Source organism: Hyla sarda, chromosome 8 (genome assembly GCF_029499605.1).
Source record: "Hyla sarda isolate aHylSar1 chromosome 8, aHylSar1.hap1, whole genome shotgun sequence".
NCBI lineage: Eukaryota > Metazoa > Chordata > Amphibia > Anura > Hylidae > Hyla > Hyla sarda.
Window position 1 is genome coordinate 79560221 of NC_079196.1, and position 23629 is coordinate 79583849.

At 43.4% G+C, this 23629-nt stretch overlaps 1 protein-coding gene across 10 annotated transcripts in view; it reads left to right on the plus strand.

The window, feature by feature from the left end:
- AGAP1 (ArfGAP with GTPase domain, ankyrin repeat and PH domain 1) overlaps nt 1-23629 on the plus strand; it is a 476005-nt gene that overhangs the window by 268099 nt on the left and 184277 nt on the right. For 6 of the 10 annotated variants that reach the window (XM_056536385.1, XM_056536386.1, XM_056536384.1 and 3 more), the window contains 3 exons: nt 361-419; nt 7895-7982; nt 9617-9628. In XM_056536385.1, coding sequence (XP_056392360.1) covers nt 361-419; nt 7895-7982; nt 9617-9628 — 159 coding nt within the window. The remainder of the gene's footprint in view (nt 1-360; nt 420-7894; nt 7983-9616; nt 9629-23629) is intronic. The other 4 variants (XM_056536387.1, XM_056536388.1, XM_056536380.1 and 1 more) reach the window with 1 other exon arrangement.

Consider the following 23629-nt stretch of genomic DNA (forward strand, 5'->3'; position numbering starts at 1 on the left):
GCACCAATACAGCCTTGGGCCCTCCATCTTGTATTTAATATTCAGCATAAGTTAGCATTCACCTTGATGTTCGTGATTAGAGGAATTATTTGCCCTAAGGCTTCGGAGTTATCGTTCTTTTCATACATGCCATTTAGGGTTCAGTGTTGTTTTACCATAATACTTTGTAAATAAGTGGAACAGACACAGGGCAAGAAGTAAAAGAAATGCACCAGGTGCCCCCCCCCCTTTTCTCGTAGCTGGTGGGCGCTCTATAAATGAAATTTAGTAAGGAATGTTCATGCCAATGTTTTATATGTATGACTGTCTATACTTCTGTTTTCATCTCTCCTAACTGGCTATTGATGTTTTATTTTGCAGATGCCTTTGTAAATAGTCAGGAATGGACACTAAGCCGAGCTGTACCGGAGCTCAAAGTGGTAAGTAGCAATAGCTTTAAATCATGTGTTTTAGGGGAAAAGAAGGATTGGGCATTTTGGATTTCAAGATGGAAATTTTCTGTTTCTATCTATTCTATTTTATTCCTCTCCTGATCCAAATGAACTTGCCCATGTTGCTTGATATGGGCGTATTTGCCGGAAGAAGTAGCTGCTGGCCATCCAGGCAGTCTTATGTGTAGACAGCTTGGAAGTGTAAGTCAAGTATTGATATCCCACCTGGCAGCTCTCCCTGGCCAGTGCAGTTGCCAAGGCAACCAATGACATGATGCGCAGCCATTTCCGTACACAAGCCTTTTTCTGATAAATGGGACTTGTGCAGAGAGCTTGCTGGGTGTCGAACGATAGCCTTGGCATCTTTGCCGCCTAGTGTGAGGTGCACCTTGCCACACAAATCTCTGTAGAATGAGTGAAAGACCAACACTGTGCATACACTTTAAGTGTCACTGTCATTTGAAACCTGCTACTAGTGCAAGTTATAAGTCGGTCAAGTGCACGGTAGGTGCTCTTCACTCCCTGTTTGTCCACCCAGCTGATCCAACTCATTCTCCTTATTAGTCTATGGGGCATGAGTTTGATTTGAGTGACAGCCAGGGAGTAATGTGCGCTCTGACATGCACTTCACCTAGCTCATGATATTTTTTTCCCAAATGACAGTAACACTTTAAGCTCTAAACCCATGTGCATGAAGAATACCATTTCTAAAAAAAAATAATAATAATATAGGACTCGGTGCTGACTGCTTGTCGTAGCAGCCAAGGACGTTCTCAAGGTCTCCATTGCTGTTGAAAAGAGACTTCTATTGCAACTTGCCCATGGTTGCCTATTTTAGCATGGTAAAATAACTGCGTTACTAGAGTACCTGTCACCAAACTAAACTTTTAACATATTGTTCCTTATGTAATTATAAGACACTTTGCTATTTACTTGCTGTTAAAATTCTCAACCTTTATATGTTTTAAATGTGATTGAAAAAATGGCCACTAGGTGGCTTTGTTCTCTTCACTGCACAAATCAAACAGTTAGTTTGGTCTCCTCCCGGCCTGGCAGGAGACCAACCTCAGGAAGTGAATGTTGCGCCTGTTGGGAAATGCCCACTTTCTCCTGCCAGGAGCTCTCACAATGTGAGCAATTCGAAAGGTATGATACAGAGCTTTTTAAAGGGGTGTTTGGAGTAGTTAGGGAATATAACCTGAGTTTGTGATAAATATATATATATATATATATATATATATATATATATATATATATAATTCAACATTCCCCATTCTAAAATTAAAATCACCCCGCTTTTGTAAACTCCTAAACAGATAAAAGGTCCAAACTAAAAATATAACATTGTTATATGATGTTAATGAAAAATAATTCTACATTAAAGGGGTCTTCCACGCGATCTTCCACGCCGCGCCCCGTTAGAATCCGCCCCCGGAGCGAGCTCGCTCCGGGTCTGATTACTAGCGATCATGGGGACAGAGCATAGTGACGTCACGGCTCCGCCCCTGTGTGACGCCACACTCCGCCCCCTCAATGCAAGCCTATGTTCACACCTTGGGATTTCCGCTGCAGCAGAGTCTCATTGAATTCAACGGGATTCTGCTGCTGTGCACGCGGCGGAATTTCTAGGTGAAATGAAAAGAATTTAATTCTTTGTGCCGAAACGGAATACATAGCAATCAGAATACATAGCCATCTATTCACGGAATACATAGCCATCTATGAGACTGCACATTCCTGTGCAGTCCTAGCGCCGTGCAATGGAATGTCTGCAAGGAGATTCTCTGTGCAGACATTCCAGAGTGTGAACATAGCCTTAAGCTATATTCACACGGCAGAATTTCCGCATGCGGATTTCGCATCAAATTAAAGCCCAGTATACTTCAGTGAGATTCTGCGCTGCCATTAACACTTCAGAATTTCCGCATGCTGATTCCGCACAGAATCTGTGCTGATGCCGCACAGAATCTGTGCTGATGCCGCACAAAATCTGCACAAGCCAGAAAACCACCCAAATGAATGCGGGTGCGGATGCCATGTGAATATAGCCGTATGGTGCGGATGCCATGTGAATATAGCGGTATGCTCCTGAAGATTTAGGAAAAAAAATAAAATGATAAATGGCTCTTCAAAGTCTAGGGGAAAAAGATCATTTAATGAAAAAATTGTTCTGGTTTTTAACCCCTTTAGGACAAACAGCGCACAGGTAAGCCCTTGCGTCCTGGTACTTAAGGACCGAGGGGGTACCTGTGTGCTATGGTCTAGTTACCGGGATATGAAGCGTGTTCGTGAGCTGAGCAGTCTATCAGCAGCCAGGACCCACGGTTAATACTGGGCACCGCGGCATCTAAAATGCGGGGTTAACGGTGCTGTTAGGGCAGCTGATCGGGACATCTGCGGCGAAATTGCGGGTCCCGATTAGCTTAGTGGACGGTGGGAGGGCCTTTACCATAGAAATGGTCCAAAGTCCAAAACTGCTCATTTTTGATCACTTCATATTCCATTGAAAAAATTTATAAAAAGCGATCAAAAAGTCCCATCAAAATAAAAATGCTACCGATAAAAACAGATCACGGAGCAAAAAAAATTAGCCCGCGTATCGTTTTTATTTTTTTTTCACCCCACAAATATATATATATATATTTTTGTTTCTCTGTAGGTTTTGTTATGAAATAATTGATGTCATTACAAAGTAAAATTGGTGACGCAAAGAACAAGCCCTCATATGGGTCTGTTGGTGGAAAATTTTAAGTGTTATGATTTTTAGGAGGGGATGAGGAAAAAACAAAAGTGCAAAAACAAAAATTGACCTGGTCCTTAAGGAGTTAATAAGTTAACATGTACATGTTTAAATGTAGATATATATGTAAATTATATATGTTTTTTATTTTTTCCTTACAGTTATATGGCTATATTGGAACAAATATATATATATATATAGCTGTTTGATGCTTTTTAGAGCAATAAACATCATACACTTGAAAGCTCCTAGGTCAGCCAGAGAGCAGTACATGTTGGCTGGTCCAGGAGTTGGGTTCTCTCGTAATTACAGTCGTTTCTGGGAGCATTCATTATTGTAAACGGCCTTACTTATGATATAATAAAATATAATAAAATCCCAAATCTGACTATAATGGAGTAAGCTCGAGACCTCTGCTGTGTTCTTTAGTATTTGTCAACCTGTCACTGAGTTGCGTTTTATTTCTATAGACTCATAACTATTTACAGATGGAACAGAACTAATCCCACTCTTGCATAGTGGCTATTTCATTACATTGGAAAGCTAATGCAATCCAGGAGCCAGGAAAAAGCTGTGTTCATGCAGATCTATGGAAAGTATGGCTAGATAGCTGTAGCTCCCAGGCTTGGTAGAGGATTTATGTGACTGCATCCAGGCATTCATGCAGTGAGAATATGGAGGCTACTGGACTGTTGCCTGTGAGGCGGACATAGTGTGCCGAGTATTTCAATGGGAAAGTCGCACATATGTCAATAATTTCAGTAACTCCTTAACTTGTGGCTCTCTAGTTGTTGGGAACTACAGCTCACAGATGAGTGCCTTGGGTGTTGCAGTTTTACAGTACCCAGAGAGCCTCTGGTTGCTGACACTGCCAGCCATTAAAAACTACAACTTCCAGCATGCCCTGACAGCCAACGATTAGACAGCCAACAATCGCCCATTAGACTAGAAAAAATAAAAACATAAAATACCCAAACTGTATATATATATATATATATATATATATATCTAGGAACAAACCTGCTTTGGCACTGCCAATGCCAACCCCATGGCCGGTTGGTTTTAGTGAAATGTGTATAGCAGTGTTTCCCAACCAAGGGGCCTCCAGCTGTTGCAAAACTACAACTCTCAGGTCCGAGCATGCTGGGAGTTGTTGTTTTGCAACATCTGGAGGCACCCTGGTTGGGAAACATTGGCTTCTTGAGTTTTGGCTAGTAATTAAAGGATACCTCTCATCAAAAAAACTTTTGATATATTATAGATTAATGTATGCAGAATAACTTTACAATTGCATGTTATTAAAAAATATGCTTCTTTCTATTTAATTTTCCACTTTGAAGAAATGACCACTAGGGGTCTCCCTACCAGTCCTGGCAGCAAGCATTTCAGACTCATGCTGGAGTCCTAAACACTACGAGCTGCCAGTCTGCTTTGTTCACAAAGGAGAACACTCAGAGCTGCCAGCCTGCTTTGTTCACAGCCTGTTTGGCTGTGAACAAAGCAGGCTGGCAGCTCTGAGTGTTTAGGACTCCAGCATGAGTCAGAAATGCTTGCTGACAGGACTGATCGGGAAAAATACAATAGAAAGAAGCATATTTTTCATTAACATGCTATTGGAAAGTTATTCAACATTCATTAATCTAAAATATATCAAAAGTTTATTTGATGAGAGGTACCCTTTAAAACCTTTTACTCACTTACTTTATTCCCATGCTACCTCTGTCCCGACCAGTCTCCGCTGAGCAGAGCTTCCTTCTTTCAACTCGATATGTAGCCAGTGCCTGTTTAGACAGGAGAAATCGGGAAGTGCTGCTTACTCATGACTAGGCACTATCGGGATAGTTGCAGCAGGGGATCAGGGCAGGCGAGTATCATTTTTTTATTTTATTTTTTTCATTTTATAGCAGCCTGGGCCAAAGAAATAGGATTTTGTAGGGCAGCACAATACATTTAGACTGCAGGAGTGTGTACAGGCAGCAGATTTGCTCTGGATTTTCTGTGTACATTTATGGGCAGAAAATCTACAGCAGAATTACATAGCAGCAAAGTAAAATTCTAAATCTCATCCACATGAGAAATTCCTTGTAAAAAATGACTCGTGGGTCATATCTTTAAATCCACGGCATGCCAGTTTTTTTTGTGGTTTTGTTGCAGAATTTTCTCTTTTGAGTTTGTTAAAGTTTGAAAGTTTGTTTAAATAAAAAAAGAAAAGAAACAGTGGCCCCGGGACCTGGCTATACTCCTATTCCGCTCAGAATTTGTGACTCCTGGGCCCAGAGTATCCCACTGCCCCTCATCCAGTCGGTGACCTTGGCGATGTCCTCCCTTGCCAGTGATACTCCAGGCCCTGACATCACAATTTCTGAGCAGAAGAGGAGCGCAGCCGGGGACCGGAGCGGGTCACAGAAGCCACCGCTGGAGCGCAGGAGGTAAGTAAAAGTTTGTTATTTAAATTTTACTCCCAGTGGATTAAAAAAAACATTAAAAGGGTACTCCGGTGGAAAACAATTTTTTAAAATCAACTCATGGCTGAAAGTTACACAGATTTGGAAATTACTTCTGTTTAAAAATCTTAATCATTCCAGTACTTATCAGCTGCTGTATACTACAAAGGAAGTTGAGTTGTTCTTTTCAGTCTGACAACAGTGCTCTCTGCTGCCACCTCTGTCCATGTCAGGAACTCTCCAGAGCAGTAGCAAATCCCCATAGCAATCCTATCCTGCTCTGGACAGTTCCTGACACAGACAGAGGTGTCAGCAGAGAGCATTGTGGTCAGACAGAAACTTTTTAAGAAAAGAACTTCCTGTGTAGTATAAAGCAGCTGATAAGTACACCAGGTGTCATCTAGTCTTCCATGCCTAGGTCTGATGATTCTTTTACTTGTTTTGGATCTAATTCCTGGTTTTGTAAGACCTAACGTTTATCATACATAGTAGAAAGTCATCTGACCATCTAATGTGAATGGAGCCTTACGACTCTCTCGCAACAGCAGATGTCTGCGGAGAGAAAGTTAGGTCATATTGGAATTCAGTTTACCAGATCCCTTTGTCCTCTGGGAGATAAGTCACTGCCAGAGGTATTTGGCAGCAGATTGATCCCCTCTTCCATTTGATTACATACACGCTCAGCAGGGTGTACATGTGGATGGGGGGGATCAGGGAGATCATGAATTTTCAGCCGGCAGCTATATAAAATGTATGCCAGCTTTAGTCAGGACCTATGCGTGTAGAGATTTGTTCACTATGATTTACACAGCCATGAGCCTTCTTTTTGCTGACAAAGAATTGACCACAGATTAAGCTTTAAATATAAGGCCAGATAAATGAACTTGTTCATTCTCTCTGGCGATCTGCCAGCTACTCTAGCTGCTGTGCACGGTACCCTTAGAGCTGTGGCCTGAGTACCCCACATGATCTTGATAAATTGTATAATCCTCCCAGTTCACTGCCCCCATCATGATAAACCACCCCCTGCCTTTATTTTTTAATTATTTTTTAGTTTTCTACCTTGATATTGCTCTGTATTTTCTGCTCAGTCTGTCAGATTCACAGCCTGGGAAGAGGCGTTCCCCAGCAGGCGTGACATCATCTGAAGCCATACAGGGGAGAACTTCCTCCCTCACTCTGCTACACACAACCCAGAGCAGTTCAGTGTGGGATGAGCTATGACTGGCTAAGTTGAGCGGTGATCAGTTGTTATGGGGAAAATCTCTCCAGTTTCCCTCGCACGTTTTGATAAATTAGTCCATTGTTTTGTGAGGAGAGGGATCTTTGTGTGTCTAGTTCTTTTTTTCTTTCTTAGGACCTGTGAGCTTTAAATGCCCTCCTTTTTAACATGGTTTTGGTTTTAGGTCCAATACTCTGAGTTCTGTATTTCTGCGGACAGACATTTTCTTAACCCGGTAGAGTCTTGTAAAGGCTCTAAATCTTAGAGCCTGCAGACACAAATGTATAATTCAGCATAAAAGCTTACTGCATTTTATGTTAATATTAAAGAGTATGGAGTAAGCGCCCCCTAGTGGTGACCGCTGACAGACTGAATTTCCCTATGTAGGAGATTGAGTAGTTTTTTGAACAATGGCCTCCGACTTCTATAAGGTAGACATTCACTTTAAGAGGCCTGTGACATTAGAAAGCAGCATCTGTGGACTATCTGGAATTGTGGCTCAGTTCTTTTCTTGTGAACAATGCAGTGCAACTCATCCTGTGGTCCTCTATCTGTTGCAGAACTACAACTCCCATCATGCCTCAACAGCCGTTGTAGTTAAGCGACAGCTGGAAAGCCAAAGAGTAATGTTCGGATGGAGTTCTACAAATGTGCCACCACTTCTAGTAGGAAATATATAGTATGTGTGACCATAGTGGTTTTCCCATATGCACAAGATAAGAGATAACTATCTGATTGTCCAACCGCTTGGGCTCCCCACAATCTCCGTAGGGGGTGTGGATAAATAGCCGTTAACTTATACCGGAATATCGGTATAAGTTATCGGCTATCAGCCCTAACCTCCACAGGGTATCGGCCCTAAAAAAACGATATCGGTCGATCCCGACTTTGTGGTTCTCATAGAGAATGAATGGGGCTGGGGTCGTGGTGCACATGTGGGGTCCACTATCCTTTGCATAGGGAATAACTTTTCCGGATGCGAAAAACCCCTGCCTTGAGTCAACACATTTATTTTTGGGTAAATATCTAATTGACTTGTAAATATTTTATCTTTCAGGGCATAGTGGGAAATCTAGCAAGTGGGAAGTCAGCATTGGTACATCGGTACCTCACGGGTACTTATGTCCAAGAGGAGTCTCCCGAAGGTAAGTGCCCATAACACATCTCACACTTTTAATAAGACTGTGTTGAGCCTGAACCTCAAATCATTAGGGCGGTCCCCAGCGGATTCTCCCTACCCCACCAGCCTTGATTTATAGTTCTTTTCCTCCTTGTTTGGGTATAGGAAGAGATCTATCCATCAAGACCGCTCTGATGACTTGTGGTTCAGGCAGCATGAAATTGGGGACAGGTTCCGTTTAAAATTGTGCCACAAAGAATAGATAGACTCACCTCATTCAGTCTTTCAGGCCCTGCATGACCCCTAGCCTACACAGCTTAAAGGGGTTATCCAGGAAAAAACTTATATATATATATATATATATCAACTGGCTCCAGAAAGTTAAACAGATTTGTAAATTACTTCTATTAAAAAATCTTAATCCTTTCAGTACTTATGGGCTGCTGAAGTTAAGGTTGTTCTTTTCTGTCTAAGTGCTCTCTGATGACGCGTGTCTCGAGAAATGCCCAGTTTAGAAGAGGTTTGCTATGGGGATTTGCTTCTAAACTGGGCGTTTCCCGAGACACGTGTCATCAGAGAGCACTTAGACAGAAAAGAACAACCTTAACTTCAGCAGCCCATAAGTACTGAAAGGATTAAGATTTTAAGTGCTCTCTGATGACACCTGTCTCGGGAACTGTCCAGAGTAGAAGCAAATCCCCATAGCAAACCTCTTCTACTCTGTGCAGTTCCCGAGACAAGCAGAGATGTCAGCAGAGCGCACTGTTCCCAGACATAAAAGAACAACTCAACTTCAGCAGCTGATAAATATTGGAAGGATTAAGATTTTTTAAAAGAAGTCATTTACAAATCTGTTTAACTTTCTGGAGCCAGTTGATATAAAAAAATAAAAAAAAAGTTTTTGCCTGGAATACCCCTTTAAGCCAGTGTTTCCCAACCAGGGTCCCTCCAGCTGTTGCAAAACTACAACTCCCAACATGCCTGGACAGCCAAAGGCTGTCCGGGCATGCTGGGCGTTGTAGTTTTGCAACAGCTGGAGGCACCCTGGTTGGGAAACACTGCCTTAAGCACATGTTCATTTCCCATTGATATATGCTTATGTCAGTGTAAACCAATGGTCACAGTAGCAGTCATGATGACATATCCTTTATTTATTCAGACATACTAAAATATTGGGAATGACATGCATTGGGTGTAGTTACCTGTAAAGTATTATCCATCACGGAGGGGGCATTACATTTGGGACATTATTGGGTTGTGCTTGATGTTGTAAGAACTCTGGAATAGACAGATCAGCACATATCATCATAGTTTAGCCACAATGTCATTGTATAAGATGATGGAAGACCTAGGCCAACATATTTAGTCATTCCAAGCATCTTAAGAATAGGGTACAAGAAAGTTGTAGTCACTACATATCATGTATTCAACATGTCCAGAGCTGCCATGAACATAACACCATTCTGACCAGGCTGCTTTTTTAGGTACTTTCTGGCATTTTCTCTGTGTAATACTTCATTCCTTTTTGCTCTCCTTGTCATGTGTGATTGGCGCAGGCGCTTTCTGCCTGTGTCTTGTATATGATGTGCATCCTTGGCTGGTCTTTGACTATCTAAGTTCCTTCTTTCCCTCACTGCTTGTCCCATTGGTTCTTTACAGATATGGATGCAGGTAAATATTCATCCCCTACGGGCTGAGGAGGCAGAGAGGCGGCTGAGATATCTGACGTAGAGTTGACTCCTCCTTCTGTATTTCTTCATCTGTCTGTTTCCTTTGCATCTCCTAGTATGGGTTACTTCCATCCCACTCCCTTCCTAGTGTTGCCTTATAGATTCTGTGTCATGTAGTAGCATCATTTGTCTGTTACCTAGTGTCTATAGGAATTGTTCCATGTATCTTGCTATTGAAGTAGGCAGTGAATATGACTTGTAGTACTCATTGTGTGTATTTGTGTTACTCATATGACTCCGCTGTCATGAGCATAGTATGAAAATAAGCAGTTAATGGTTCTGCAAAGGAAATAGGAGGTTACATGTTTGTGACTTTATAGGCATGACCCATTCATATTACCAATACATTACTGCTGGAATGATCTTTTGCCATAGGTCTATGATGTGTTTCATGGTTCTCCAACTTTAGTAACAATTATACATTTTTTGGTTCTGTTCTCCCTTCCCCGATACTTCTTTTCCTGTCTCTTATACCCCTGCTCAATTCCCCCCTCCCCCATCCTTTAGTCTTTTACTTGTGCCTATATATACTGCTCAAAAAAATAAAATAAAGGGAACACTAAGATAACACATCCTAGATCTGAATGAATGAACTAATCTTATGAAATACTTTCGTCTTTACATAGTTGAATGTGCTGACAACAAAATCACACAAAATTTATCAATGGAAATCAAATGTATCAACCCATGGAGGTCTGGATATGGAGTCACACTCAAAATCAAAGCGGAAAACCACACTACAGGCTGATCCAACTATGATGTAATGTCCTTAAACAAGTCACAATGAGGCTCAGTAGTGTGTGTGGCCTCCACGTGCCCGTATGACCTCCCTAGAACACCTGGGCATGCTCCTGATGAGGTGGCGGATGGTCTCCTAAGGGATGTCCTCCCAGACCTGGACTAAAGCATCCGCCAACTCCTGGACAGCCTGTTGGTGGATGGAGCGAGACATGATGTCCCAGATGTGCTCAATTGGATTCAGGTCTGGGGAATGGGCGGGCCAGTCCATAGCATCAATGCCTTCCTCTTGCAGGAACTGCTGACACACTCCAGCCACATGAGGTCTAGCATTGTCTTGGATTAGGAGGAACCCAGGGCCAACCGCACCAGCATATGGTCTCACAAGGGGTCTGAGGATCTCATCTCGGTACCTAAGGGCAGTCAGGCTACCTCTGGCAAGCACATGGAGGGCTGTGCGGCCCCACAAAGAAATGCCACCCCACATCATTACTGACCAATCACCAAACCAATCATGCTGGAGGATGTTGCAGGCAGCAGAACATTCTCCACTGCGTCTCCAGTCTCTTGTCACATGTGCTCAGTGTGAACCTGCTTTCATCTGTGAAGAGCACAGGGCGCCAGTGGCGAATTTGCCAATCTAGGTGTTCTCTGGCAAATGCCAAACGTCCTGCAAGGTGTTGAGCTGTAAGCACAACTCCCACCTGTGGATGTCGGGCCCTCATACCACCCTCATGGATTCTGTTTCTGACCGTTTGAGTGGACACATGCACATTTGTGGCCTGCTGGAGGTCATTTTTCAGGGCTCTGGCAGTGCTCCTGCTCCTCGTTGCACAAAAGTGGAGGTAGCGGTTCTGCTGCTGGGTTGTTGCCCTCCTACGGCCTCCTCCATGTCTCCTGATGTACTAGCCTGTCTCCTGGTAGCGCCTCCATGCTCTGGACATGCTGACAGACACAGCAAACCTTCTTGCCACAGCTCGCATTGATGTGCCATCCTGGATGAGCTGCACTACCTGAGCCACTTGTGTGGGTTGGAGACTCTGTCTCATGCGACCACTAGAGTGAAAGCATCGCCAGCATTCAAACGTGACCAAAACATCAGCCAGTAAGCATAGGTACTGAGAAGTGGTCTGTGGTCACCACCTGCAGAACCACTCCTTTATTGGGGGGTGTCTTGCTAATTTCCTATAATTTCCACCTGTTGTCTGTTCCATTTGCACAATAGCATGTGAAATTGATTGTCAATCAGTGTTGCTTCCTGAGTGGACAGTGTGATCTCACAGAAGTGTGATTGACTTGGAGCTACATTGTGTTGTTTTAGTGTTCCCTTTATTTTTTGAGCAGTGCAGTAATGCTCTGCCATGTTAGTGTCTCCTAGACCCCCACTTCCTCTGCCTATGACATAAATATTCCACTACATCCTACATGATTCATGTGCATTCATCTCACCTTTTCACTTGCATCAGTGTTGCTCCCGAGCACTTATAAGTTATATTGAAAGAAAACATGTTCAGGTTAGAGCAATTGAATTTAATAAAAAAATGAATACTAAAAACATACATTGTGCGATTTAATCTTCCAATACATTTTTTTTTTTTTTTTTGTGTAAGCAAAAAATTCTAATGTTAGATAAGGTTTCTGGGAAAGATCTTTTACACCAGTGTTTCCCAACCAGGGTGTCGTCCTGCTGTTGCAAAACTACAACTCCCAGCATGCTGGGAGTTGTAGTTTTGCAACAGCTGGAGGCACCCTTGTTGGGAAACACTGCTATACACATTTCACTAAAACCAACCGGCCATGGTGTTGGCATTTGCAGTGCCAAAGCAGATTTGTTCCTAGATATATATAGTTTGGGTTATTTTATGTTTTTTTTTTCTGGCCTAATGGGTGATTTATTCTGGATACATACTTTCCATCACTTTGAAGCACATTCTGCTTAGTTGCACTATGTTTTTTGGAAAAGACATCAAATACTGTGCTTATTCCTGTTAGAGCTCTCTTAATCTGTTTCGGGGATTATCATATAACACAAAGGGGTTTAGGCAGGAGCAGAGGAAAATACAAGAAACACAACAGCTTGTTAAAGGGGTACTCCCGTGGAAAACTTTTTTTTTTTTTTTTAAATCAACTGGTGCCAGAAAGTTAAACAGATTTGTAAATTACTTCTATCAAAAAATCTTAATCCTTCCATTACTTTTTAGGGCCTGTATACTACAGAGGAAATGCTTTTCTTTTTGAATTTCTCTGATGTCATGACCACAGTGCTCTCTGCTGACCCCTGCTTTCCATTTTAGGAACTGTCCAGAGCAGCCTATGTTTTCTCCTGCTCTGGACAGTTCCAAAAATGAACAGCAGAGGTCAGCAGAGAGCACTGTGGTCATGACATCAAAAAGAAATCCAAAAAGAAAAGCATTTCCTCTGTAGTATACAGACCCTAAAAAGTACTGGAAGGATTAAGATTTTTTAATAGAAGTAATTTACAAATCTGTTTAACTTTCTGGCACCAGTTTATTTAAAAAAAAAAATAATAAAAGTTTTCCACGGGAGTACCCCTTTAACAAGCTGTTGTGTTTGTTTTATTTTCCTCCGCTCCTGCCCAAATCCCTTTGTTTTCCACAGGAGTACTCCTTTAAGTGTGAGTCTGTTCTCTCTTCTTTGGACAACACTAATACAGTATGTAGCCACAGTTTTTGGGGTGGATGGATTGGGTATGCAGATCTCAGCGTATTTCCAAATTTATTGTTGATGGACGTTTATGGGCAAGACACTCACAGTCTCTACGGACACTGCCTTGAATAATTGAAAGGTACATAACAAAGGAATGTCCAGCGCCAAGTGCGGTAAAATAACAGGTACTTTATTGTAGGATCAGTAGACACAAACTTGAATCAGACAGGAGCCGACGCGTTTCGGACCGTTACAGGTCCTTAGTCATGGCATGGCCATGATGCCATGACTAAGGACCTGTAACGGTCCGAAACGCGTCGGCTCCTGCCTGATTCAAGTTTGTGTCTACTGATCCTACAATAATGTACCTGTCATTTTACCGCACTTGGCGCTGGACATTCCTTTGTTATACCGTTGATCCGGTCCGGGGACGCTGCTGGCTAGCCCGTGTGCTGGTGCTGGAAACACGAGGGAGAGCGCTGTCCACACACAGTGTTGCTTCTCATATTAGAAACTGGGAGTATGTCAAAGGTCGGATGAAGACAATTTTGCAAGACACATTTACTATTCCCCAATATGTGACCTGGTTTTGAATGAAAAAAAAATCACACCCTGTATGGCTGCCCTGGGCAACATTGAGATACATATTGCTCCAGTTTTCTGGTATCTATTTCATTTGGCAGTTCTGGTATTTTCTGGATTAGTCTTCTGGATGGTTTTATTTCATATCTTCAGGGATGTTGCATATTGAGTTGAGCTGCATCAGTGTTGGGATCTGTGTAGGTAGGTGGTTGCTTTAGGGTCTCTTCTCTATACATTCTGCCATGGAGAGAACAAACTGGGTAATGAACATGGACTACGTATTGATTTGTTTGCACTCTTGGGAGATCGTAGATTTAGTCGTGCAGATTGCTGTGTGAAATAGGACGCGGCTCGCGGCTTCCACTTTAGTTATTATGTTTTTTCTTGGAAAGAAAATCGCAGCAGGAAAAAGATTTCCACAGTTTATTAGTAATGGTAAGACTCTATCCAACGTTCTGGGCGGCAGAGGGGATACCTACATACACTTTTATATTGGTCGGTTGCTGCTATTATAAGCCATGTTTTTTTAGGTGCCTGTGGGAAATGGTTTTCTATATTTAGTTTTAAATAGCTGCTATATAATAAGACATTTGTGCAGCTTTTAATTGGGCTAATGCCTTTTTGTATCTTAATGTAAGTAGCAAACCTAAAAAACAAACAAAAAACAACTCACCAGTATTGTTTCAATTTTCATATTTTATCCAAACAATGTGCAGGTAATAAAGACATCATCCTGACGCGTCGGACAGGGACACCTGTGTGTATCAGTGCTGAGTGGTAACAGCTGTTTCACGTTATGTAGGAGGGTCTTATGAAGTCAGGGCATTAAACAGCTGCACTGCTCAGCACTGATATACACTGGCGCGAGACAATTACCGTATTTTTCGCCGTTTAAGACACACTTTTTCTTCCCCAAAATTGGGGGGGGGAAAAGTTGGTGCTTCTTATACTGCGAATACACACCTATCGCGACAGTCCCTGCGGCCATCAACGGCCGGGACCCGCGGCTAATACAGGGCATCACCGATCGTGGTGATGCCCTGTATTAACCCTTCAGACGCAGCGATCAAAGCTGACCTCCGCGTTTGAAGCGAAAGTTACACTAACTTGGCTGCACCGGGAGGGACCTTACCTGCCTCCTCGGTGTCTGCTCCGTGCCGGGATCCCCTGCATTGCTGTCGCTCTCCTTCGCCGTCATCACGTCGTCGCGCACGCTGCCCCATCATCCAATAGGAGCGGTGTGCATAGCAACGTGATGGTGGCGACGGAGAGCGAGGATACCGGGCAGCAGAGATGTTCCGGAGCAACGGGGACACCCCGGGGATGCGGCGGCAGCGATGGAGGGCGACAACCAGGGCAGCGGTGACGAGCGGTGATGGGTCCCGAGCGGCGGGGACACGTGAGTATAACCTCCAATACCAGTTGTTTTCAACCTGCGGACCTCCAGATGTTGCAAAACTACAACTCCGGGCATGCCCGCACAGCCAACGGCTGTCCGGGCATGCTGGGAGTTGTAGTTTTGCAACATCTGGAGGTCCGCTGGTTGAAGATCACTGGGACCTATACTTTACATTGTATTCTAGATTTTCCTCATTTAAAATTGGGTGCGTCTTATATGCTGGAGCGTCCTATAGGGCGAAAAATACGGTAATTACCTGCACAATGTTTGAATAAAATATTAAATTTGGAACAATACTGGTGAGTGCCTCTTTTCTTACGTTTGCCATTTTTTTTATTTTTTTTTTATTACCACCACATATTACAAAAAAAAGAATAATACAATATTTTATACAAATTTTATCTTTTTTCCCGCACTGATCTTCCTGAATTAAGTCTGTGATATTACTCTGTAATCTAATGGCTAATGCTTTGGCGAAAATCTTGATATCCGCATTTATTAACGATATGGGTCTATACCACCCCATATCCTCTTTATCTTTTCCCTCTTTCAGGATCATTATTATAACCGCTTCCCGCATTGAGTCCGGTAATTTCCCGGTCACCATGCTGGTCTCAATCACTCTATGTAATGCCGGGATCAAAATTCCGCCAAACCTTCTATATACCTCAAAGGGTAGTCCATCGCTTCCAGGTGTTGTATTACCCCTAATCTGATCTAGCGCTTTATTCAGTTCTATTCTAGTTAATGGAGCATCTAAGGTTTGTTTTTCCATTTCGGGGAGTCTAGGGAGTTCCATGTGGTCCAAATAATTTAGCATTTCCTTTCTTTCCTTATTATATTCAGATCTATATAATAACTCATAATATTCTCTAAATTCCCTTATTATTTCCTTTTTTTCTATACACCAATCTCCTTCTTTATTACTTATCCCAGAAATTCTTTGCTTAGTGTGTTGATTTGAGACAATTGCCATCAAATACTTGTTAGGCTTCTCTGCCTGTACAAATCTTTGCTGGCCTTGAAAAATCAATAAATTTTTACTCTTTTCCAACATATATTCATTAAATTCATTTTGTAGCTTATTTAATTTTTCCTTACTCTCTTCTGATGAACTTTGTGTATATTCCTTCTCTGTATCCCTAAGATTACTTATTAAGCCCTCCTCTTTTGATTTAAACTCTTTTTTTCCCCACTTTCTTGCTCTTATTATTTCCCCTCTTAGGTAAGCTTTACAGGTCTCCCAGACAACCAGGTCACTTGCTGTGCCCCAGTTATTTGCAAAAAAAACTCCCTCAAGTTTTTTTCTATTGTGGCATTCTCTATCAAATTTAACCAGTGAGGGTTAATTTTCTGGAACCCATCTCTTACCTCTTCCTCTGTTTTTATCAGTACTTCTAGAGCCTCGTGGTCCGACAGACATCTAACCCTATAATGTATTTTTATCACCTTATTTAAACTAGAGTCATTTCCCAGACATACATCTATTCTGGACATAGTCTGACAGGTCTTGTTCCAACATGAATATTCTTTCTTTTGAGGGTTGTAAATCCTCCAAATATCGCTGAGTCCCAGTTCATTACATACTTTCGCCAGGGGAGTGCAACCCACCTCTCCTTTACTCCCGCTTGCCCTCCATCTATCTAACCTCTCATCTAGGACGCAGTTCATATCCCCCATGGCAAAACAGGGCATTCTCCGCAACTCACACAAAAATCTAATAATTTAAGAAGGACCGCGGATGAGAAAGGCGGGGGTATATACAGTGGTCCCTCAACATACGATGGTAATTCGTTCCAAACGAGCCATCGTTTGTCGAATCCATCGTATGTTGAGGGATTCGTGCAATGTAAAGTATAGGAAGCTGTACTCACCTGTCCCCGTCGCTCGCGATGGTGTCCCCGCCTCTCCCGATGGTGACCCCGGACCTCCGCTGGGCTCTCCGCTGTCTCCCCGGTCCTCTGCTGTCTTCTCCGGTCCTCCACTGTCTTTCCCGGTCCTCTGCTGTCTTCTCCGGTCCTCTGCTGTCTTCCGCAAGGCCTTACTGGGCCTGCGTAGCGACGTTATTACGCCGCTGCGTACGCCATTCCTATTGGATGACGTGCGCAGCAGCGTATTGACGTTATCGGAGAGGGCCAAGAAGACACCGGAAGACCAGCGCTGGACCCGGAGGGCACCCCGGAGCATTGTGGAGGGGTAAGTAATACTCACTGCACCACACGGGGAACATTAAGCTGCTATCCGGCAGCAGCTTAAGCATTTGGCGCTGCCGGATAGCACTTAATGCAATGGCCCCGACATAAAAAAGCATTGTATGTCAATGCTGACATCGACATGAGATGGCCTCTGAGATTTGTCGATTTGATCATATGTCGGGGCCATCGTAGGTCGGGGGGTCACTGTATACAAATGGTAATACACATCTTAAATTTTCTAGTCTCCCATATAAAAAAAACAAACCTCCCCTCATCATCTACCCTTTTTCTAATTAATTCCCAATTTAAGTTTCTACGGATTAACACCGAAACCCCCCGTGAATATGCTGTATGAAGAGAATGGTAATGATGTCTCCAAACATTACGATTCAAAACCATTACTGTTTGTCTTGTTAAATGTGTCTCAACTAACCCGACTATACCTGGTGCATGCTTCATAACTCCCATTACCACTGATCTTTTAATTTTATCCCCAAGCCCTCGTACATTCCATACCACAGCCTTAAAGGGGTATTCCAGGCAAAACCTTTTTTATTATATATCAACTGGCTCCGGAAAGTTGTAAATTACTTCTATTAAAAAATCTTAATCCTTCCAATAGTTATTAGCTTCTGAAGATTTCTGTCTAACTGCTCAATGATGATGTCACGTCCCGGGAGCTGTGCATGATGGGAGAATATCCCCATAGGAACTGCACAGCTCCCGGAACGTGAGTCATCAGAAAGCAGTTAGACAGAAAACAGCAACTCAACTTCAGAAGCTAATAACTATTGGAAGGATTAAGATTTTTTTAATAGAAGTAATTTACAAATCTGTATAACTTTCCGGAGCCAGTTTATACCCCTTTAAGGCTGTTGTTTACGTGATTGTCCCCCCCCCCGTACCTTAACCACTATTTTTCAATCTCCGTGTGTCCATCCAGTCCACCGCTTCTACTGCGGTAGAGAAAAAGAACGTCTCATTGTTGTAAAAAACATTCAGCCTGGCTGGGAACATTAAAGCAAACTTGATTCCATTATGTGCAAGTCTCTTTTTAACTTCCCTGAAAGTATATCTCTTCTTCTGTGTTTGAGTTGCATAATCTGGGAAAAGCATAATTCTATTTCCATTGTACTCTATCTCCTTTTTTCCCCCTCATTATTCTCAAGATGTTGTCACAGTCATTATGGTACGTGGTCTGCCCCCTACTGGCGGGGGTTGGAACGGAATTCTATGCGCACGTATCACACTAAAGTGTTTAGAGAGGTTTTCCTCCCCACACTGCGCAATCAACCATGTTTGGATAAAAGTTATCACATCTTTACTTTCCGCTCCCTCTGGGAAGCCCAAGATTCTAAGGTTCTCCCGTCTGGAGTGGTCTTCGAATTCTGTCACTTTTTGATTTAATAACTTGTTCTCCCCTGACATCCTCTATACTTCAGATTTTAACTTATGGACCTCATCTTCCACACCCAACACTCTCCACCTCTGTACACCTCTCCCTGACTTTCTTTAGATCTTCCCTGATCAAATTGATTTCCACGGCGATAACCCCACTTGATTGGACAGAACATTATGGAAGTATTCAATTTTGCAACTGCCGCTAATATTTTATCTAGTTCAGGTTGGGGAACATCACCTTCCTTCTCCATTATAGAGCCATCTAATCCCAGATCTCCTGCATTGGTTTTATTTTGTCCACGATTTCTAGGCACTGCCCCCGGCGAGACAAAATATTTATCCACTTTCCCAGCTGCTTTAGCTATTGGGCTATGTGTTTTATTCAGCTTGGGTGCCATCTTATCATCCAGTTGTCAATATATTGTCCCACCCAGAACAGTCACGTGTATTTCATACGCTGCGCCGGGAGATTCAGAGAAGATTACCAACTAAATATTTCCAATGGACACTTTCAGCTTGTTGTATCACAGGAGAAGCTCAATTGTCTGCAGACTATAGACCCGCTCCTGCAGTACTACAGGTGTTTCTCAGTTATCTGCAGACTATAGACCTGCTCCTGCAGTGCTACAGGTGTTTCTCAGTTATCTGCAGACTATAGACCGTCTCCTGCAGTGCTACAGGTGTTTCTCAGTTATCTGCAGACTATAGACCGTCTCCTGCAGGGCTACAGGTGTTTCACAGTTATCTGCAGACTATAGACCTGCTCCTGCAGTGCTACAGGTGTTTCTCAGTTATCTGCAGACTATAGACCTGCTCCTGCAGTACTACAGGTGTTTCTGTTATCTGCAGACTATAGACCTGCTCCTGCAGTACTACAGGTGTTTCTGTTATCTGCAGACTATAGACCGTCTCCTGCAGGGCTACAGGTGTTTCTCAGTTATCTGCAGACTATAGACCTGCTCCTGCAGTACTACAGGTGTTTCTCAGTTATCTGCAGACTATAGACCTGCTCCTGCAGTGCTACAGGTGTTTCTCAGTTATCTGCAGACTATAGACCCGCTCCTGCAGTGCTACAGGTGTTTCACAGTTATCTGCAGACTATAGACCATCTCCTGCAGGGCTACAGGTGTTTCACAGTTATCTGCAGACTATAGACCGTCTCCTGCAGGGCTACAGGTGTTTCACAGTTATCTGCAGACTATAGACCGTCTCCTGCAGGGCTACAGGTGTTTCACAGTTATCTGCAGACTATAGACCGTCTCCTGCAGGGCTACAGGTGTTTCACAGTTATCTGCAGACTATAGACAGTCTCCTGCAGTGCTACAGGTGTTTCACAGTTATCTGCAGACTATAGACCTGCTCCTGCAGTGCTACAGGTGTTTCTCAGTTATCTGCAGACTATAGACCGTCTCCTGCAGGGCTACAGGTGTTTCTCAGTTATCTGCAGACTATAGACCGTCTCCTGCAGGGCTACAGGTGTTTCTCAGTTATCTGCAGACTATAGACCTGCTCCTGCAGTACTACAGGTGTTTCTCAGTTATCTGCAGACTATAGACCTGCTCCTGCAGTGCTACAGGTGTTTCTCAGTTATCTGCAGACTATAGACCTGCTCCTGCAGGGCTACAGGTGTTTCACAGTTATCTGCAGACTATAGACCGTCTCCTGCAGGGCTACAGGTGTTTCACAGTTATCTGCAGACTATAGACCTGCTCCTGCAGGGCTACAGGTGTTTCTCAGTTATCTGCAGACTATAGACCATCTCCTGCAGGGCTACAGGTGTTTCACAGTTATCTGCAGACTATAGACCGTCTCCTGCAGTGCTACAGGTGTTTCTCAGTTATCTGCAGACTATAGACCGTCTCCTGCTACAGGTGTTTCTCAGTTATCTGCAGACTATAGACCTGCTCCTGCAGTGCTACAGGTGTTTCTCAGTTATCTGCAGACTATAGACCTGCTCCTGCAGTGCTACAGGTGTTTCTCAGTTATCTGCAGACTATAGACCGTCTCCTGCTACAGGTGTTTCTCAGTTATCTGCAGACTATAGACCTGCTCCTGCAGGGCTACAGGTGTTTCTCAGTTATCTGCAGACTATAGACCTGCTCCTGCAGTGCTACAGGTGTTTCTCAGTTATCTGCAGACTATAGACCGTCTCCTGCAGGGCTACAGGTGTTTCACAGTTATCTGCAGACTATAGACCGTCTCCTGCAGTGCTACAGGTGTTTCTCAGTTATCTGCAGACTATAGACCGTCTCCTGCTACAGGTGTTTCTCAGTTATCTGCAGACTATAGACCTGCTCCTGCAGTGCTACAGGTGTTTCTCAGTTATCTGCAGACTATAGACCTGCTCCTGCAGTGCTACAGGTGTTTCTCAGTTATCTGCAGACTATAGACCTGCTCCTGCAGTGCTACAGGTGTTTCTCAGTTATCTGCAGACTATAGACCGTCTCCTGCAGTACTACAGGTGTTTCTCAGTTATCTGCAGACTATAGACCTGCTCCTGCAGTGCTACAGGTGTTTCTCAGTTATCTGCAGACTATAGACCTGCTCCTGCAGGGCTACAGGTGTTTCTCAGTTATCTGCAGACTATAGACCTGCTCCTGCAGGGCTACAGGTGTTTCTCAGTTATCTGCAGACTATAGACCTGCTCCTGCAGTGCTACAGGTGTTTCTCAGTTATCTGCAGACTATAGACCGTCTCCTGCAGTGCTACAGGTGTTTCTCAGTTATCTGCAGACTATAGACCGTCTCCTGCAGGGCTACAGGTGTTTCTCAGTTATCTGCAGACTATAGACCTGCTCCTGCAGGGCTACAGGTGTTTCTCAGTTATCTGCAGACTATAGACCTGCTCCTGCAGGGCTACAGGTGTTTCTCAGTTATCTGCAGACTATAGACCTGCTCCTGCAGGGCTACAGGTGTTTCTCAGTTATCTGCAGACTATAGACCGTCTCCTGCAGGGCTACAGGTGTTTCTCAGTTATCTGCAGACTATAGACCTGCTCCTGCAGGGCTACAGGTGTTTCTCAGTTATCTGCAGACTATAGACCTGCTCCTGCAGGGCTACAGGTGTTTCTCAGTTATCTGCAGACTATAGACCTGCTCCTGCAGTGCTACAGGTGTTTCTCAGTTATCTGCAGACTATAGACCGTCTCCTGCAGTGCTACAGGTGTTTCTCAGTTATCTGCAGACTATAGACCGTCTCCTGCAGTGCTACAGGTGTTTCTCAGTTATCTGCAGACTATAGACCTGCTCCTGCAGTGCTACAGGTGTTTCACCAGGTGTCGTTTATACTCAGGAGAGAAAAAATAATAAAAAAAATACACTGACCCAATTAGGGTTTTCCACCCAAATCCAGTTCTTATAGATAAATTCTTATTTCTTATGCAGAAGGACCTTCTTTATCGGCTTTAAACATAGAAGGTGAACGTGGCAGCGCTCCTCCACAGCTATAATCGCCACGAGGGGGATTTATTATTAAGCAAGCAAAACTTGCCCCTACACCTATTCTTTTAGTACAGTTTGTTCACTGTGGCAGCGGTTTCATCCTTATAACACAGATATGAGAGGATCTCACCCGAATCTCAGCTGTGTCCCTGGAGCAGCCATGGATCAGCCTCCTCAATGTGTCTTCCTCCAGTAGCTCCAGGGTCACACTCTCACTCTGCCTGTATTCTCAGCACAACACAGACCCGGGTTCCTTCCACTCACTGCCTCTTCTGAGCCTCCACTCCAGGTCACAGCGTTGTCGGCACCTGTGTGTGCTGTTGTTCGTGTGGGGGCCGCTACGCTCAGTCCACTGCTCCCCGCTCGCTACTGCTGTGTCAGGTCAGGTCCCTCTGCTCCACCGCCATCCAGCACACTCACATCCCAGCTTTCAGCGCAGCTGAGCGGTGTCCCGGACCAGCAGCATGTGTTTGGTCCATGGAGGGCGCAGGAAGTTGGGGGGAGGAGCCTCTCAACCTCCTCGCATCACATCCTGTCGAGCTACGTTTGCCATTTGAATGTTGGACTTTCTGTTTTTACAAGTAGAGCACCACCAGTTTCATTGGTAAGGAGCAACCCTGTTAGTGGGATCGAAACATTGACAAGTCAAAGAGAGGCGGCAGTGCGGCTAGCTTTTTCTGTAGTTAAAGGGATATTCCAGTTACAAACTATTTTTTTCATATCAACTGGCTTCAGAAAGTTAAACAGATTTGTAAATGACTTGAATTAAAAAAATCTACATCCTTCCAGTACTTATCAGCTGCTGAAGTTGAGTTGTTCTTTTCTGTCTGACAACAGGGCTCTCTTCTGATACCTCTGTCTGTCTCGGGAGCTGTCCAGAGCAGGAGCAAATCCCCATAGCAAACCTCTCCTGCCCTGGACAGTTCCTGAGACAGACAGAGGTGTCAGCAGAGAACACTGTGGTCAGACAGAAAAGAACAACTCAACTTCAGCAGCTGATAAGTACTGGAAGAATTAAGATTTTTTAATAGAAGTAATTTACAAATCTGTTTAACTTTCTAAAGCCAGTTGATTTAAAATAAAACTAAAATTATATAGTTTTTTTTTACTGGAGTACCCCTTGAAGTTATTGTAGAAAGAGATGAAATGCTTCGGCACTTGTTTCCATATATACATCATGATTTATGGCAAATATCAAACTTCAGTGACTCGGTAATGACAAATTAGTAGTGTAAAAAATTAAATAGACGTGTGTGTGTGTATATATATATATATATATATATATATATATATATAATCTTTTTCATTTGTAATGACATTATTGGCTCATCGTGATAGGTTGGGCACGCGGGTAGTTATTCTTCTGTCTACCATCTTCCCTCATATCAGTATTTTTTGCGTTGTCCTGTGGTGCCATTATGATTTTGACCTCTTTCATCTTGTGCTGTGCTGTGTGTTGTATATGCCCACCTGTACAGAGGGCGGTGCTGGAGAAAATACATTGTCTCTTATTATCCAGGT